This window comes from Nomascus leucogenys, chromosome X (assembly GCF_006542625.1).
Source record: "Nomascus leucogenys isolate Asia chromosome X, Asia_NLE_v1, whole genome shotgun sequence".
Classification (NCBI taxonomy): Eukaryota; Metazoa; Chordata; class Mammalia; order Primates; family Hylobatidae; genus Nomascus; species Nomascus leucogenys.
This window is the reverse complement of record NC_044406.1, coordinates 84,425,328-84,440,491: the sequence shown is the minus strand read 5'-3', so window position 1 is coordinate 84,440,491 and position 15,164 is coordinate 84,425,328. Positions and strand designations below refer to the sequence as shown.

Below are 15,164 nucleotides of genomic sequence, written 5' to 3'. Positions count from 1 at the left end.
ATGACTATTTCTACATTCTTTTTGAAAGAAAATAGCATGTACCCAATTTTTCAAATCATCATGAAAATTTCATCTCAAAAACACTTTTGCTTGTGTAATATATTCTGTTAAAAATATTCAGGGCCATTTGAGCAACTAATGCTTTATTTTTTTTCCAAGCATTAAAATGATTTATTGTCCTGGAATATAAAATCTGTACAGTTATTTCAACAAAAATGTAAAACTGCCAAAAAGTCTGCTTCTGGTCACATTTTTCCTTCTATATAACAAGATAATTTTCTACCATCAAACTCACTGTGACATGACACAAAGTCTATATCTTCTTTCATTACCTGGGTTCGAAGTTGCTGGATTTCTGCTTCAAGTTCTTTGATTTTCTCATCTCTTTTTTGAAGCTCTGCTTGAGCTTCCTGTCGAGCTGTGAATTCTTCGTCAAACTGCAATGATCACCATCAATGTACAGTTAATAATATAGTTTTGAGAAAGCTTTAAAGAACATTATGTATTAAACAAGTGGAGTGGTTTTTACTTAGTTGAATTCCCAGATCACTCAGAAAAATCACAGCTTGTAATTATTTTCATAACAATTAAGTATCCAAGTGGAGGTGGGGTATTGCTTGTGGTGGTAGTAAAGAAGAAATATGCCCCCTACCCAAGGTAAGAAAACACATTTTCACTTTTGAAAAGAAAATACAAAGACAAAAAGGTAGACTGAAAAGTCTCTCTTCACACGTAATGGACATTTTTATTGTTTTGTTAATGAAAATTCAATTTTAGAATTAATAATTTTAAAAATATTTCATCCCATACCTTTTGAGACAGAGTTTCACTCTTGTTGCCCAGGCTGGAGTGCAGTGGCATGATCTTGGCTCACTGCAACCTCCACCTCCTGGGTTCAAGCAATTCTCCTGCCTCAGCCTCTCAAGTAGCTAGGATTACAGGTGCGCACCACCACACCTGGCTAATTTTTGTATTTTTAGTAGAGATGGGTTTCACCATGTTGGCCAGGCTGATCTTGAACTCCTGACCTCTGGAGATCCACCTGCCTCGGCCTCCTAAAGTGCTGAGATTACAGGCATGAGCCACCACGCGTGGCCTCATCCCATACTTTTAAGTTTAATGAATTAGAAAATGAAATCTAAAAATAAACCATCAAGCAGTTTCAACTCCTTGACTGTATTTAATCTTGAAAAGAAATTGCACTTTTAGAATGCTCAAATGTATGTATATTAATACAAATTGGAATTGTTTCTATTACAATCTTAGTTGTCTAGAATCCATAAAGCAGTACTTCACAAACTCTGACAGTAGAATGCCCTAATAGCAGTCTCATTCAGATGGTTAGCCAAAACATTTGTATAGCATGTTATGAGAGGAAAAACTGGAGGTTAAAATATGGGGTGCTAAGCCAAAGACTCTGAATGGTTAATATTTATTCACTGTATCCTGCCTTAGCCCTTACTCAGACAGGGCTCTAAGCAGGCACAAACCTGCCTGCATATTTCCAGTGAATACTGCCTGGGTCTGGCTATAGAACATTTTATTTGCCCTTTATTGTCAATGTTGTTTCAAGTCAATTTAGAAGTCTATACATTATTCTAACAATGTTATTTCTGTTTCTAAAAGTGATACATGTTACTGCCCAAAACCATCTTAAGAGTTTGTGGAACAATACAAAAGTATGTTCACTGTTAACAAATATTCATCCTCATAGTAGCTTTGACCTTTGGAAATTATAAAATGCCATTCTGATCTAGGTCTGAAGAGTGGATGAGCAAACTGGATAATAATACTATTTGGGTCGAACCTGAAATGATTTTATTCATCTCTCCTTGAATCCCCGGAAAATGTCTCACAGATCCCAGCCCAAATATTCTCTAATTCCTTTAAATTTCAAACCTACCCTAAATCCTTGGAGTGAAGGATCCATATATCCTTCAGTCAATGACCTTGTTTTCCTACTTCATTAAGAAGATGGATGTCCTCCAGTGTGAGCTTGTTTGCCTTTACTACCATCCGTGTTAAGATTTATCTCAATCTGTACTCCCATCCCCACTCCTAAAGTTAGCTTCTCCTATGTGCTTCTAAATCGTGGCACCTACACAAACACACTATACACATTTTTTCCTCTAAAAATGGTTTATTAGTATGTTGGAGGAGAGGCACACAATGTTTCTGCTTTTAATTTAAAATTACCTTAATCTGCAAACACAGCAAATGGGGATCACACAAGCCTGAAATATGTGAGCTGGAAGAGGTCTTCTTATAAGTCCACTAATTTTATTATTTCCTTTTAATGATGAAGAAACTAAGATCTAAAGAGAGTAAGTGGCTTACCGAAAGTCACAGCTAATTAGTGGAAAAGCTGAGATCAGATCTCACAACTACTGCCTCTCATTCTAGTACTTGTTAAAAAATGACTTTATACTGCCTCTTAAAATGACCCAGAACAAGGAGATGCATGTAGCTAACCACTGGGAGACAATACATGTTTTCATTCTAAATGTTGGTGATGACACTAAAGCATCAAACACTGAAATTTCTTTTCTATTACTTTAGGACTCCTTTTTCCATAATATATATGCTCACAAAAAAACTTTACCAGACAGATAATCACAATTTGCTCCAGTCTTGTAGTGTCTAATCACAGTGCCAGCCAAAACTTAAGGAGATTCTAAGGTTTTTCAAAGGGAATTTTAAATGTGCTACTTAAAACAAGAACATTAGAAATATAAAGGTCTATTAATCAAAAAGCATGCATTTTCTTTCACCAATAAAAATGACAGCTCCACACAAACATTTTATACTCAAGCTCTTAAAATCTATTCTAGTAACTGAAAGAGCAAAGACATTTCTTCAGATGCCCTGAAGTAACTTCTTCAGTAATACTCTATTATTTCTAGAGTGATAGCAAAAGTGATTATCTAATCTCCAAGGTAAGTCATAACTTTGAAGAGACAGCAATATGTAAGCACATTATCTTGCTGTCAGAAGGCTGAAAACTGGAGAGCTTTTAGACGTGTGCTTCAATCCTTCTGCCTGCACGCAACAGGACAGAAATACTGTACTAATGCTTAATAGGCTCTAGAACAAAAAAAGAGAAACTTGTGGTAGAAGCTAATAAAATTATAGCTATGCTTCCATGAAACAAGGAAAAGACAAGCTTAGATCTGAATACAATTCAGATATTCATAAAGCTGGCATTTACTCAAAGGCATTTAATACGTTAACACAGAAAGAAAAGGGATCCTCAAATTCTACCAGGCCTACATGAAGTAGCAGCATCACTTACAAAATGATAATTATGAAATTCAAAGAAGCTAAGTCTAAACAGAGAGAGAAAGAGAGTGAGAAAGAGAGAAAACACTGCAACATGTTGTTGCTATCAATAGCACTGACATAAAAGACCACAACAGAAAAGACTAGCTGAACATCTCACAGTTCTCCAAAGAGCTACCTATTGCTAGTGACAGCTGCAGGAAAGCAAAGGGAGAATTTATTTTGGTTAATTGCTTCCCACTATACCCTTTCAGCAATGTAATTTTATTTCATGTATCACTTTAGTATAATGTGGCTAGTGTTTTTCTTCCATAATGCATTAAACATGATGATGAGGGAACAATAGCAACCTTATTTTATAAGGAAATAAATCAATATTCCATGGCTATGTTTGAATCCAAAAATATAAAGTACTACAGAAATGAAACATTCAGAAGGCCTCACATTAATAAAGAAGGTAGAGTATTACTGTGATTAAATTATTAACCTAACAATTATGGCTAATATTTTATAAGCTTACCTTCTTTGAAAACTCTGCGGCTTTTTGTTCACTTTCTTCAACTTTTGCCTTGTTCACACAAGAATCTATTAAGATCAAACAAAAGTGATTCGAAATTATGGCATGAGATCACTAGACAAAAGATGTCTTCTAGCCTATAACACTGCAGTGCAGACTATCATTTTTATGTCAATTGTTACTAAATGGAAATTGACCTATACTATACAGAAAACATAAAAATCATATATTCTTTCTTTAGCATACAAACTGAATTCAATGATAGCATTGTGGAGGCACAAAACCAAGCATCCAAAAATATATTTCATTAAATTATTTTTATGGGTATTCAATTATTTTTCAACTACAAAACACTTCACAACCCTATAGTTTATTATGGGTGGAGAGGTGGCAAAGACTCCATGTTTAACCTTAATAATATTAATAAGATATGAATAGTCTTAGCAAGATTCAAAACTGTCCTACAAAAAAGCTAGAGAGAGACAGAATAACATTAGATAATTCAGGATTCTTCATGAAAAGATTTTTACTTAACTTCTGATCTGGGGCAAAATGTATCATGTACATAAGGAAACAAACTTCAAACTTCTCAGGTCAAATCAAACACTTCAGAATATAAATAACTGAAGAACAACTTTTGGGCAATACTGTATCTCTCATTATTTTATGTATATATAAACTCTATTCTGTATCTAGCCATTCCACACTTATTTATCAAAAAGAAATAAAAACATATACCAGTACCCAGAATTTATGTGAATATTCACAGCAGTTTTATTTATAGTAATCCCAAACTCAAAAGAACCTAAATGGCCATCAACAAGTGTATACATAAACAAACTGTGGTATATCCATATACTGGAATACTACTCAGCAATATAAAGGAATGAACTATTGATACATGCAATACAACAACATGAATGAATCTCAAAATAATTATGCTGAAGGCAAGAAGACAGGCAAAAAGCATATGTGCTGTATGTTTCTATTTTTATAAAATTTTTAAAAATGCAACTAATGAGACAGACTATAAAATGTAACTAGTAAGAGATCAGTAATATCCCAGGATGGGAAGATGTGGTAGACATGGAAAGAAAGAACTAAAAGGACAATGAAGAAACTTTAGGGGGTAACAGGATTATTATCTTGACTTTGATGATGGTTTTAAGTGTCTATATTAATAGCAAAATTTATCAAATTGTATACCTTACATATGGGTAGTTTTTCTTACATCAAATGTACCTCAATAAAGCTGGTTTGTTTGTTTGTTTTTTTAAAGCAACTGAGGAGGAAAGTAGGAAATGATGAAGTCAAAGAACAGCCGTATCTAAGCTGTCCTAGCCATGGTTGGTAATGATTTAGAATTTAAATTTCAATGGAAAGGCATCAGAGAGTTTCAGGCAGAGATCTGATACAATCTGATTTATGAAAGATATCAGACTTAAAGAATTGTGAAATTACAAGAGACTAATCTCTTCAGGTCCAAGTCATCTTGAAATACAGATCCATGGGTTTCCTAGAAGTTCTTGAAGCACCTGATAATTTTTTGTGTACATGAACATATGTGTGTTCTAATCAAAGTTCCAAGTATTTGTCAACTTCTCACAAAGGATTTTGACCATCAAATATTAAGAGCCACTCATATATGTGACTTACTCAATTTTAAAGTTGAGGAATTAAAACCTAGAGAAGTTAAATGATTTGTTCACAGTCACAGAGATGACACGTGGATAACATCACAATGGGTTTATGATGCTGACTATCCTCTCTCACCTGATCCCTTCATCTCTCCTCACCCAACACTTTTGATTAATGGTAAAGAATCATAAGTACCTGGTACACAGTACACAAAACAAACATCTGTTGAATACTGAATACTACTTGACTAAATTATTATTTTTTATAGGTATTCAATTATTTTTCAACTACAAAATACTTCAAAAAACTATAGTTTATTATGTGAGAGGTGACGATGACTCCATGTTTAAGATTAATAAGATCAAAATCAACAGTAGTGTATGTGTCCTAACTATGGTCTATAATGGATTGTAAGCTAATACACATATTTGAAAATAGTCCCTTATGACTCCCTCAACAAAATGCAAAATAAACTTGTTTTTCAAACTCATTGAAAAATATGCAATGAGGCTAGAATTCATATTCACTGCTGAGTAAATTGGCACAAGCTTTCTGAAAAGCATTTGGCTTTTTGAAAGTTCATACCCTCACTTACAAAAATCAATCATAAGGAAATAATGAGAAAAAGCCAAACATTTATATACAAGAATGTTGACAGCACATTCATTTATAACTGTGAAAATCTAAAAACAATTGTGAATGCACAAAAAGGAAGGACTGGTTACAATGATTATGGTATTTCACAAAATGGAATATTATACAGACATTAAAAGTCACATTTTGAAGGTTAATGTGGAAAAACTCTCATAATATAAAGCTCCAAAAAAATCAGCATACAGAGAGATAGACAGATAGAAAGAGATACAAGGAAATGTACCAAGCTGAAAAGGGAGCGATCACGAATGTGATTGGTGGTTTGTCACTTATGTAAGTCTCTAGATTGACTGAAATAAGTATGCATTACATTTAAAACAGAAATAATACATAAATAATAAGTTATCCATCTTTGAATGTTACTGAATATCTGCCTTGTGCTATGGAGTCAAAAATAATATGTAATTGGCATACAATAGTTGTTTTCTTTCTTTAAATATAAGACAAATGAGTTCATGCTTGAATCTTAACAATAGTGATTCCAATTAAGTATAAATAAGACTGCTTAGCCATAAGGCTAGATAGCATAGCACATTTCACAAGCGAAGGTTCAGATTATCCTTCAGAGGTTGTTCTGAAAAGTACTGCTAACTACCAGTCTAGGATGATATAAGGTCATTTCCTCAGCAATCTAAGGAGATGAACATGATCACCTCAAATTCTTTCTAACTCTAAGATCTATGAAAATATAAATTGATCCATTTGATAGCCTTAGAAGGTCTCAAGTTATTGAAATGAGCCTGTATTTCTTTTCTAAAACTTAGGCATTAATAACATAACTATAATGAGACCCCACTGTATACATGATTTCTACAAGACCACTAAGGTACCAGTATAAAATGAAAAGATTTCAGAGTCATGTTTCTAAACAGTAACGCATTCATCTATAATAATATAATGGGTTTTTGTGGGACACTAAGCTTAAACTACCTCCAGGAGTGTTGGAACTTATTAAATAGGTTAATATTTCTAATCACACAGGCAGAACTCTCATGATCATTATAATTAACAATTACAGCAATTGAGTGCCCACAGACACAATGATTTACCAGATATGAATAGAAGTTCAGTAAGAACTGAAGCTTCTTGGCCGGGCGCAGTGGCTCACGCCTATAATCCCAGCACTTTGGGAGGCCGAGACGGGCGGATCAGGAGGTCAGGAGATTGAGACCATCTTGGCTAACACTGTGAAACCCCGTTTCTACTAAAAATACAAAAAATTAGCTGGGCGTGTTGGCAGGCGCCTGTAGTCCCAGCTACTCGGGAGGCTGAGGCAGGAGAATGGCGTGAACCCAGGAGGCGGAGCTTGCAGTGAGCTGAGATCGCGCCACTGCACTCCAACCTGGGGGACACAGCGAGACTCCGTCTCAAAAAAAAAAAAAAAAAAAAAAAAGAACTGAAGCTTCTTACTGAACTTCTTCACTTAAAAGGTGCTTATAATACCAAAGGCATAAAACACAATCAGAGGACAATGAGGATTATGATACATACCTATCAGATGAGTGAAATCGATGTCTAATCTTTGCCTATACTTGAAGTCTGGATCCATACCACTGCAGTGTAGCACTATCTGTGAAACACATTCCTCAATTATTTTATAATATTGTGGCCTGAAAAGGAGAGAAAGTATTCATGAATGCCTTTCTATCCAGGCAAATCAATTTGCTTTAGAAGACATTCAACATATTAGAAGAACTAGGTCTTTTTCTGGAGTTGTTTTAAAAAAATCCAGCAACCACTACACCTCCTTAGGACAAGTACGCCTAAGCTTAAGGATGGTCTGGGTGTTACAGTACCAAACCCATTGTGATGTAATCAACTGCATCTAGTGACTTCATAATCTAGTTTGCAGGGATTCATGCTTGTGTTCAAAGATACTTATCAACCTTTTCTATTTACTTATGCTACTGTTTCTAAAGTTAATAAAAACAAATGAGCCATTAGTCCTACATTCATGGATACAGAAATGGTTCTACGAATCCACAGGTTCTCAATTTCAGTAAGGGATGAGTTTCTTCACATTACGTGGCAAGCAATGTCTTGAATTTACTACAGCACTTTTAGTCAAGATAGCTATAACAGCTTACAAAACTGGTCAGAGCCACTTATATTACAAGACTATCCAAGGATCTATTTATGCAACACATTTTAAAAGACCCATTTTATAAAAGCATACACACTTAATATGCATGGCTATTGCTTCAATTTGTTTAAAGTGTCAGAGGTTTTAAAACATATCCTAATTCTGTAATCTATCAAGGTAATTCTGGCCTTAAAAATGACCACTCACATACTGCAAAATTTTTTAAAAGGCACTTTTGCATTAAAATTTGGGTAAGATTTAGTATTTGTCAGAGGATAATAAATTCAACAGAGAAAAATCAGTAGTAAGAAGTACGACTATAGACAAATTATGATATAAACTTCCCTAAATATAGTGTGCTGATAACTAGCCAATCTACTAAAAGTTTGTAAATGAAGCCAAATAGACTCTAATTGCTCTTCTATGTCTTTAGTAATGGGTCTGGTCCCAAGAATAAGAATAAATAGTAATACATATTACAAATCTGGGTTTTTTTCAAGTCATCTTCAGGTCTAGAGTAAATAATACTGGATTATAACCTCAGTCTAGTCAATGGTTAAATAAGGAAAACACAGCTGGGGCCAGGTTAATCATCCCTAAGTGAAATAAAATGCTTGTCACACTTCTGCCTCACATGGATGTTCTTAGGATGAAAAACATGCCATATGAGGATAACTTCTTATTTATTCATAGTTGCTGAGAAATGGATACTTTCACATAAATGATGTTCCCCAGGTAACTGAGTACCTTTGGGCATAGTACCCCTTTTAAATTTGTTAGAACTTAATTAAAAATACAACAATAATTTTTAATGTATTACCAGCCTTGCTGCTTAAAAAACAGCACAAAACTTAATATTTTAAACATTTTCTATCTCTCTGTAATGTCATGATGCCCATCAAATTACTGTACTGGTCTGAACTGTAATAGTTCTCTATGCTGCTTTACAGTTGTAACTTTTGTTGAGACTGTGCTGACCTCATGGTAGCTTTCCTTTTCCCTTTAATCAAGCAGGTTTTGAGAAATCAAAGAACCTAGGTTGTCAGAATTTCACGCAAATTAGAGTATGAAGAACAACTAAGAGTCTCTTGAAGAGTTAAATATAATATCGTGGTTACAAACCTATGGATAATTTCAGTCACTCAGAAGCCTTTTCATAACTTTGTGGTTTTCCGATATATTCCCAGTTAACTAGATTCTAAAACTTTTAACTTTAGTGATTATCATACTCATTTATTTTGAAGGATGATATTACTAGACATAAAATTGAAATATTAGTACTATTATTTTCTTAGATGTTAAGATCACATTTATTAGTAGATAAATACTGTAAAAAGAGAAATAACAGTAAAACCTTACTTAATATGCACAAAATAAAACCTTTAAAGTTCTACCCCAGGATCTTCAGTGCTTTTTCTGTGATATCACTATCTAGCAAAAAAAATTCATTGCAGGGCCAGTGCAATCTGTTGGGTTCATTGCTATCAAAGTCCTATCACTGGAGTACCCCATTTTTAAAAGTGCATCTCTCTCTTCTGGCCAAATTTTAAAAATGAACACCTTTTAAAAAATGTTACCTAAAGAGTCAAACTCTTATACCCTCTGTGTGTGTGTGTGTGTGTGTGTGTGTGTGTGTGTGTGTGTGTGCATATATTGCTTAGGCCCCACTACATTGCTCATTTTCCTTTAATATCCAATTCAAATTATAAATATAGTACTCTCAGAACTGCCTCTTACCTGATATAATAATCATTTCTGATGAGCAAAAAATGTTGTAGAATAGATAAGAAGTAATTTTCAGCAGCAGTGTCCTTCAGCATATTATATAGAAGATGGTAGACTTCATTCATATCAGTAGAAAGTAAAGGAAAAATATTAAAGATCCTTGATGGAAGTCCCATTCATAACAAAGGAGTTTAACTTTGTAAAACATTGACTTATAATCTTGCTTCCATTACTGTTTTTAAACCTTCAAATCTATGATCCAGTATTTAAACATCTGCATAAAGTAATGACTCTATGGAATCATTTTGATCTTTTAACTAGAGAGACAGACCACAAGAGCATGTCCAAGACCATTTGACTGTCAAAATCTTAAATGATCCGTTATACATATTTTAAAGTCCAGATTATAGCTGATACCATTGCAACAGCAATGCCATCAGTGAAAATGGTTTCCTTTTGATCTCCCTGTAGTTGTGATAGAGGACCTATATTATTCATGCAAATCACTGCTACTCTATTTTCACTGCCACATAAGATAGAAGGCAAATGAGCATGCTGCAAACTGCTAAGAGGCCACAAAATCAGTCTTATTTTATCCAGATGAAATACTTACTAAATCTGAAATTATTATTGTTTGCATTCATTTGTATTTCATTATTTGATAAAAAAATGAAAAGTAGAGACAAGATATAGAGTTGCAGAAATTTAGATGCTTTTAGTAAACTAGAAATCAGATTTCACAAATGGATCCATTTTTGTAATAAAAGTGAGGACCTGGAAAACCAAGGTAAAATAAAGATAAAAGACAAGATGTAATTCAATATCCTAAAATAACCTGAAATGTCAACATTTTCTCCAAAGTAGAATTAAGCATACGATGGCTTACTTCTTAGACCCCACATAAGAGTGTTGTGCTAAAGTCTCATGAGGTCCTTAAATGGCTACACAATGGACCCAAAAATAGTTTTATGGTGAAGTTTGATTATAAGAGAAATCTATGTAAAGCAAGATATTAATTGATATGAAAAACATTTAATATTATAGAAGCCCCAGTAGACTGGAACCACTAATGATGAATAAAAATTACTAGAAATTATTCCTTATAATAATATTGTTATTCATTGCAGACACATTTATCCAATACCTATGTGTAAGACTTTCATAGATGCATTGAAGGAAAAAAGATTAAACATAACATTTCTGCCCTCAATCTCACAGGGGCACAGAAGTGTACATAAATAAAATAGAACAAACAAGGTACTTTGGGTATTTCAAGGAGGGGAATATTACTTCCAGCTTTGGGGAGTGGGGGCGAGGAGTAGGAAAGGGAAGAAAACATCATCGAGAAAAAATCCAACTCAAAGGTCACTTTGGTTCTGACATGTTTCCCAACTTCACCAGAATCCATTAAGTAAGAAACATAACAGGTGTGAAACAAATGGCCAGCAATGCTATGACAACCATCTCTTAGATCTAAAATCATTTTATATAAAATTGTTGCCGTCGGAAGGTTATATGCTAGCTGTATTTGACTCAGATGCTTCTACCACATAGCTTTGCTATATTCGGATTCTATTGCATCTAAACATTTTTGTTATTGTTAAGAAACACGAATATTTGAACACAGAAAATTGCTTTCTATCTCTAAGTCACTGAAGCTTGATTTAATAAACTGAGTAAGTATTTCACCTATAGTCACATATGAACGCAGTGAAATTTTCCCCAAAAAAATCCTTACATGTAAGATATATTGCCTTATGCTATTCTTTATTCAAGACAACTGAGCAGAGTATACCTATAATACTGTGAGCCATTGTACAGATTTCAGTACACTCTGTGTAAATCATCAAGACAGCCTGACAATTCCTCAACATGAATCTCAAGGACAGCATCATAGTAAGGTTCTAATATAAATAAATGGATATAAATTGGGCTGGCAGACAAGAACGCTAATAATGGTCCACAAAATCGTCCACAAATCCCTTTCTCACAATGCACACAAAATTGTTTTGTGGTTTGTCAAAGGATATTCCATTTCTGCTCGAATGTCATTGAGACGGTGTGATAATTCAGTTAGGTCATCTTCTTTGTTTTCATCAAATACTTTCAACTGAATATCAAGCTCATCATTCTCTTTTTCTTTTAGATCCTAGTATATAAACATAAAATTTAACACATGAATAACAGTTTGACAACAGCATATTTAGGTAATAAAGGGCAGAACACAATTATTCATTTATAAACACAGAAGCAATTTCAAATATTTACGCGGGCACTTGGTTTTCTGAAAGTAATTGTAGCTAAATTTTTCTGTTTCAAAATAAAAGGACCTCATTGCATTCACTTCATTTTTTCCATGCCCTACATTTTGATTATACACATTAAAAAATTAACGATCAGTTCTACAACAGAAAAAAACTAATTGCTAACAACCCAAATTAAATGCTGTCGTTTTGACTAAACACACTAATCAAAGATTGCAAAAGAACTCATGCAGTCAGAACATTCACATATGCCTCTGGCAAAAAATGCAAATACAGATCAATTGTATTAATGAAGAATAAATGCAAAGATATATTCAAGCACAACAGTCCCAAGTATGGCTTGAAAAGATGTATAAACACATTTATTTTAAAAGATATTTTGTGATTTTAAAGCAAAAAGGCGTTTGGACTTTTTATTAAGCTGTGTATCTAACCTCCTCCCCCACCTTATATTTTTGCTTAGCCAAATCACAAAATACCAACTTGGGCATAAAAGTTATGTTTTTGTAATACATTATAAGCACATGCATTACAAACCTCTGATAATTTTCATAATAATAGTATAAAAAATTTAGAAGCATGCCACACTAGAGATTGTTGGGCTCAATATATATCACCTGGAATATCTTTTAATATGTGTCCATTAAGTTGCAGCTTTCAAAACCCAAATCGATAATCACAACTGTGGATGCTCAAGGGTGATACCGAAAGTGGGACTAGGATGTTCAGAGCTGAGCTTGAACTCTAAAAGGAAATGCAAGCATGGTGTACTTCAAATTAGGTCGATAAAACAAAATGGGATACATTTCTTGTTTCTATCTTTATTCAATAGAACTATTATAGAGATGTAAGGGCTATTACTGAAGCCAAACAAATTTCAGCAATTTCTAGATGCCTTTTTTCTAACACTCACATACATAAAAATTTATGGAAAATTTACCTGCAGAGCATATGAAAATAATTATTGTTTCTATGTAATTTCATATAAAACATAACAAGTAAATGTATTTATATTTGGTTCCATTTTTAGTAATAACTTGCTTTAGCTCTAGTTTTCCAGTTTGAAATGGAATGAAGAAATTTATTAGAATGCAAAATTATCTCACATTGCTGGGTCATATTATCAGGTGATTTCTGAACTCTGTTTAGAAAATTACATAAGCCAGAAAAACCCAATACACTGGTCACTGCAGAAACAACCTGTCACACATTTTACAGTATGTCTTATTCTTGTCACCATATATTCTCTCTCAGAAACTCATCATAAAACTTAAACACTTTCATATATTTCAGAAAAAACAGAAAAATTTAAGTACTGCCATTTAATTAGCATAGAACGTTACAAAACATGAAAATCAATCAGCATAATTAAAATGTTTTCAGTGAAAATAACCGGTTAAATGTGCAATTTAGTTCTTAATTAGGTCCAGACATTATTTATACAATATACATAGTATATGAGCACATATAGCACAATATAAAATTTAGACATGTGTAAATGCAGTATTTTATAAATATTCTTTATTAATAATGCTCCAGACCTATCAAAGTCAGTCCTCATTTAATGTCCTCAGTAGTTCTTGGAAATTGCAACTTGAAGCAAAAAACGTATAGCAAAACCAATTTTCTTTTCTCATCAATGTTATAATGGAAGGACATTATTCAAGGACCTACTGTATATGGTTTTGCTTCAAGGTGCAATTCGCAAGATCCTATCAATGACATTAACTAAGAACTTACTGTAAATATATATTCATATATACATACACATATATATGTTTATATTTATGAAACTTCCTTTCAGCCAAATGTCAAGCCTTGAATTATTCATAAATTCTTGATAAAATAAACATTTACTGAATAAAAATTTTTACATAGTACAAATAATAAGATGGGTATCCTATAAAAGTAAATGGAAATTTATCACTGAAGTTTTATATTTTAAAACGTGAACTATCACAAAGTTACTGAAATACATTGTTATTAATTATGTGAAACACTCTATGCTTGTTATTTTTTAAAAAGACATGCTGTATAGATCTAAAATTATTTTTTGCAGAATTCCTGAAATATGTAATTTTCTATAACATAGTGTACTTCAAAGGAAATCAAAGTCCATTGCCAGTACACTGCTGATTAACAAACAACCAAAATTGAGTCTTTAAAACAAGAGTTTCTCAGACTTTTCAAGAGATAAAAGTATGCCTATTGCCTACCAACACCATTTCTTACTATGTTTTTCCTTCACATATCTGATTTAACTAATATTTCCTTAATTTATTTAACTAAATAAAAGGCAAATGGGGAAAATTTCAGAAGAAATCAATGTAAATTAAGTACAGAAAAAATCCTATTTTAAAATTCACTGTAGAGTTTGTAACAACTCATTTATTCTAAATTACTAAAGCAAATTTATCAGACGTGAAATTTCCATATAAATGAAATACAAACTATTTTTTAACATCAAAATTTAACCATAGGGATGAGAAGAACCTTGAAAATAAAATTTTAAAGAATATAATTTAAAAATTCGTTGTCTTGAAGATTCCGATAATTATTATTAAAAAAAGTTTCACTCTACTACAATGTTGATCTCAAGGATTATTGAAATACTAAGAACTAGTTTTTCCCAACTCATACTGGTTCTAGATACATATAATTTTTCATCCATGTACCAACAATTAATATTAGCCCTGGTCACATCTAATTTGCTGCTTTGAATATACTGTATTCTAGAATATTAGGGAACTCTTGTTAAAACTGGATATAAAAAGGAGAATAAATAGAAAAAAAGTAAGGATTTTAAAGACAATCTATGACCATATTATTAAGCTTCACTGCATATGTAAAGGATATGTAATGTTACTATAAATTCCAGTGGTTTAAATTTAAATATTTCATTCATTAGTAGGTTAATTAGATAGTAGTTGACATGTGAGGTATGTAGTATATGTTAACCCATGACCATTCTGTCCTGCTCCCAAGTCGTGATAAACTAAAACAA

General features: G+C 32.9%; 1 protein-coding gene across 1 annotated transcript in view; it reads right to left on the bottom strand.

The window, feature by feature from the left end:
• DIAPH2 (diaphanous related formin 2) overlaps positions 1-15,164 on the bottom strand; it is a 938,691-nt gene that overhangs the window by 675,766 nt on the left and 247,761 nt on the right. The window contains exons 11-15 of the mRNA XM_003274986.3: positions 11,927-12,045; positions 9,909-10,025; positions 7,580-7,698; positions 3,800-3,864; positions 333-437 (exon numbers count right to left, since the gene is read on the bottom strand). Coding sequence (XP_003275034.2) covers positions 333-437; positions 3,800-3,864; positions 7,580-7,698; positions 9,909-10,025; positions 11,927-12,045 — 525 coding nt within the window. The remainder of the gene's footprint in view (positions 1-332; positions 438-3,799; positions 3,865-7,579; positions 7,699-9,908; positions 10,026-11,926; positions 12,046-15,164) is intronic.